Consider the following 4422-nt stretch of genomic DNA (forward strand, 5'->3'; position numbering starts at 1 on the left):
ACAAAAAAAAAAAAAAAAAAAAACATAGTATGGTATACTCTAGTACGCTTGGTACTTCTTTTATTCATCTCATTCTATTTTTCGCAAGCCCCTGTTCACTTTTCATTTCGAATTGGTCATCTGCACCTCCTAAACCCAGTCCTTGCTAAATAATACAGTAAATACTGACATTGGATGTAACACACAAGGAACTGATCTACAGAAAGCATGCGCTTAAGCAATTCATTTTTACAGATACACTATTGGAGCAAAACAAAAGCTTAGGTGAAGCTCCATTTTATGGTTTCTGCTATGCCCCTTTTCTTAGGATGCCTCATTTCTTCACAAGGGAATAATATCGAATTCATGTGGCATGTAATCTTCACTGGGTCTGTAATATTTGTCTGGAGAGTACAGGCTCAAGTTCGAAACTTGGCTAGTATAAAGGCAGGCAAATCTCTCGACCTGCATCGTGAAATGACACCTCAGAACTAATATTCCAAGATACAAATACCAAGACCAAAATCCAATTGATGACAACTGAAATAGAGAAAAAGAAAAGCAATGACAAGTCCATCCACATCATTCTTTAGCATATTGTATAATCAGAACTGAGTTTATCCATTGTGCTTGCTAAGGCCAACATATTTGACAAAAGTACTGACCTGATGAGCAAAGCGAGAGTTCTGATAACCAGTCTTCATAAGTTGTCCCCAAGTCTCGTGAAACTGCAATTATTGGCCAACCAGAAGATCAATATTTACGAACCAAAATCAACTAGTAGACTTTGAGCCCAACAACGAGGAATTACATTACATGAGGTGAAGAGATAACGATACCTTTTGGTGGCATTTACGTTGCGCATCTTGATGACTGAACCTCACTTGATCCCTTTCAGACTATAAATGAAACCATTGAGAAGATAGTAAATATATATTACACAAGTTGTTTAATAACATATTTATGTGGCAGGAATATGTTCTGCTTGAGCTAACCTCCAGAGTTTTGTATTCAGCAGATAACTTTTGCTTCTCCTCAGCACTGATATCTTCGAACCTGCAAAAAGCAATCTCATTCTATGTAATGTGTGTCCCAGAAAAACACAATGAAAAAACATCTGGCATTCTAAATAGAAGCTTACTTCAGAGACCACTTCAAATGATGTAATTTGTCCTCAATGAGATCACGTTCATTCCTCAACAATCGAAGTCGCTGCATGAAAATAGTGATATAAGTTACATTCTAATTAAACTTTGTTAACTTAACACCTGCATTTTCAAATGTAGACCTTGCGGGTATCTCTTAATTCCCACAGGAGTTCAACCTCCCTCTCAAGCTCTGGAACAACAAGCATTGTTCTCCACCCTGTTCATAGAGACAAGGAAGTACAATCAAATGCAAAGAAAGGCATAGAAAATAACAGAAAATATGTACACAATAAAAGATTTAAGGTAGAAAACAGAGTAAAAAAGAAAAGTAAAAAGAGGGAAAGGAGATAAGAAGATTTAGTACCAAGAACCTTTTTGCTCCGCAAAATATCACCATATATATGATCCCCAACATAGAGAACCTAATCAAAATGTATAAGGAATATTCTAAGCAATCATCAAAATTTCAAATGGGAAGCACATTTGACCTCCACAATTAAAAGGAGTAAAAATGTCGAGCATCACATTAATATAATATCAACTTTCCACCTGACATCCAGAAACGGACAGCTCACCTGTGCACTTGACTCAATTGAAAGCAGTTTATGAAGATGGCCAACACTGCCTCCCTGGAAAACTCTGCAAGCCTTATCTGTTCCCTTCGATGTGAATGCTGGTGAAGAACTTCCAACCTTTGACATAAAATAAAAATTAAATTGATAATACCAGATAACAGAACATAGAGCAGCATGTTATGCTAGAAATGAGTGGACAACATTAGTATACCAACCTGGGCCATAGGAGAGCCATTATCTGTATTAATTAGCATCCCAGACTCATGTTCAACTTCAAACAGAATTGCACGATTGCCATCATGGAAGAACCCTGGCTTTGCACTGCATGGAAAACACTTCAAATGGTTAGTATAGTGACAGCAACAATGATATAGCATAAATTAGATATTTGGAACTAACACTAGCAGTTCTTCAATCTGATAAGTAATAATCTAAACTGCTAACATAACACTGAATAACAAAGAATGAAGTACAAATGGAGGATAGTGGAAAGGATAAGGAAAATATTACCTGCCAGTGATGACAACGTCAAAGTATTGAAGCCAGTCGAAATTGCATTTTCTACTACCATCCGATGTACGTGACTCACAGAGGTAATTCATTACAATGTTTGTATAGTCCCATAAACTGTAAGATGTAAAAATCGAAAAATTGTTTCATTAATTTAAAAAATAAAAAAATAAAAAAATCATCAATTGTTAGCAATATGCATGCAATTTTCAGCGTTAAATTATAAAAATAGATGGAAGAGACACAAATACCTGTTTGTTACCAAGAATGTAGATCGGCCAGAATCTCTAAGCATTTTGAGCATAGGAACAATGGAAGTATCTTCAATTATATACCTTGAAGCAATAAGCAGAAACGCTAGTAAGACAAATGTACCATCAAGCGGCCACTTTTGGTATTTAAAACTAATAAACTTTGTTTTTCCTTACCTGCTAGGATCTTTTGCAACCATTTGCTTTAGAGTTCCATCACGGTGGCACAAATCAACTGCAGCTCGAACATCTTTGTAGATAACAGCATAACTGAAATGAAAATATAAAATATAACATACTGGTATAGAAGACGTTTAGGAACCTCACAGAAAGCCATAATCTTACTCGACACCCTTGGGAACTTTTCCAGGATTGTTGTCTTTAAAGTCAACCAATTGGGCAAACAAGTAGGCTTCAGCTAGAGAAAAGAGGGTGTCAATGAGAGCATAATCAGGCTCATCAAAGGAATCCCTTAGTAATGTATTCCCATAGATACCAACTTTATCTTCCTTGGACAACTCCTTGAATCCATGGTAGGCTACCTTTACATACTTATGCCGATCCATCTGTACAACCATCAATTCAACTGTCACACTAAAGATTCATGCAAACAAAATAACAGCAACCCTACTAACTAGGATTAATAACAAATGAAAAGAAATACCAAAAGAATAAGAACTAAATAGATAGGGCTGACCTTCAAGATGTTGCCTCTCTTCTTATCAAGAACCAAGCCTCTCACCATGTACTTCCAATCAAATGTCCAGTCCAGCAACTACATAGGTTTTCATTTTTCTCAATGAATGTAATACATGTAGCTTGAAATTTAAAATTAGCAGTAAACAATGTTGGCAAAGAACATAACATGAACATACTAGCTCAGAAGTCATTGCTGGAACCATAAAGATTGTACATATGACACAACTGCAACATCAATGTTTTCTTAAGAGGAAAAGAACAACAGAGAACATACCTCGCGTGGGTATCCTAAATCAAATACCAATTTCCTGACAGTGCCTTCATATGCAAGAGATTCAAAGGTTTCTGGCTTGTATTGTGCCAATGTGTAATCCATATCAAACCCCACTGCAACAATATTCTTCATATTTAACGATCGGTTGCAGAAGATCTGCTTCCCTAGATCAAGTTTACACCCTCCTCCAGGAGATGACCACACACACGGTTCTTGACCACCATTGTAACAACCCATACGCAGAAGACCCGATGAGTTGTTGCTGTCACCTACAACAGTCTCGTGGCTCTTCTCCATGGAATAGCTCACTTGCAAATGATTACCTCCTGGTACAATCCACAAATATTTATAGCTCAGAAAACAACCGATTTCGAAGGGCTTTCAACTAATTAAAACAACTTGCTTAAAAGGTGCTGCACGCAAAACACACATGAAAGACATGCAGAAATACCAACAAAAACCGACCGTTACACTTTCAGCAACTTGGTATTGTCTTAATGCTACAAGTTATATCTCCTCATTCATTACCCCCCTCCTTGTTTATCTCATCATTTTCATAACTCCCAACAGCAAATGTAACAGGAAGAAAACCCCGATTCCTGAAAACCTGGACAAGTTACCTGCAATGGTGCTGATCACGCTTAAGTTCCGACTCTAACAATTCTCCAAGCTACGCTCCAGGATACACCTATAAATCGAATTTCTCAATAATAAACAAAACAAAAAACCAAAAAAAAAANAAAATATATATATATATATATATATTACTTCTTCGTGTCGTCCTTACGTTAAACAAACCCAAAACCCCCTTAACCCCCTTAAACCCTAACCTAAGTACCTACCCAAAACCAAAAACCCGAAAAACTTAAAGTTTACTTTACGTTTAACAAACCTTAACATAGACATCGGTCCGTAACCTTAACTTACCTTAAAACCTAAAAAAAAAAAAATTAAAAAAAAAAAAAAAAAAACTAAAAAAAAATAAA

At 36.3% G+C, this 4422-nt stretch overlaps 1 protein-coding gene across 1 annotated transcript in view; it reads right to left on the minus strand.

The window, feature by feature from the left end:
- Positions 1-33: 33 nt before the first annotated feature.
- The window catches only part of LOC101299350 (cytosolic purine 5'-nucleotidase-like), a 4753-nt gene continuing 364 nt past the window's right edge, over positions 34-4422 (minus strand). Inside the window, exons 2-17 of the mRNA XM_004291828.1 lie at positions 4057-4124; positions 3437-3762; positions 3161-3238; positions 2809-3029; positions 2641-2733; positions 2464-2547; positions 2213-2329; positions 1918-2023; positions 1703-1819; positions 1492-1549; positions 1268-1344; positions 1121-1191; positions 975-1035; positions 819-878; positions 645-707; positions 34-444 (exon numbers count right to left, since the gene is read on the minus strand). Of these exons, the coding sequence (XP_004291876.1) occupies positions 322-444; positions 645-707; positions 819-878; positions 975-1035; positions 1121-1191; positions 1268-1344; positions 1492-1549; positions 1703-1819; positions 1918-2023; positions 2213-2329; positions 2464-2547; positions 2641-2733; positions 2809-3029; positions 3161-3238; positions 3437-3733 (1626 nt within the window). The 5' untranslated portion in view covers positions 3734-3762; positions 4057-4124 and the 3' untranslated portion in view covers positions 34-321. The remainder of the gene's footprint in view (positions 445-644; positions 708-818; positions 879-974; positions 1036-1120; positions 1192-1267; positions 1345-1491; positions 1550-1702; positions 1820-1917; positions 2024-2212; positions 2330-2463; positions 2548-2640; positions 2734-2808; positions 3030-3160; positions 3239-3436; positions 3763-4056; positions 4125-4422) is intronic.

This window comes from Fragaria vesca, linkage group LG2, assembly GCF_000184155.1.
Source record: "Fragaria vesca subsp. vesca linkage group LG2, FraVesHawaii_1.0, whole genome shotgun sequence".
Classification (NCBI taxonomy): domain Eukaryota; kingdom Viridiplantae; phylum Streptophyta; class Magnoliopsida; order Rosales; family Rosaceae; genus Fragaria; species Fragaria vesca.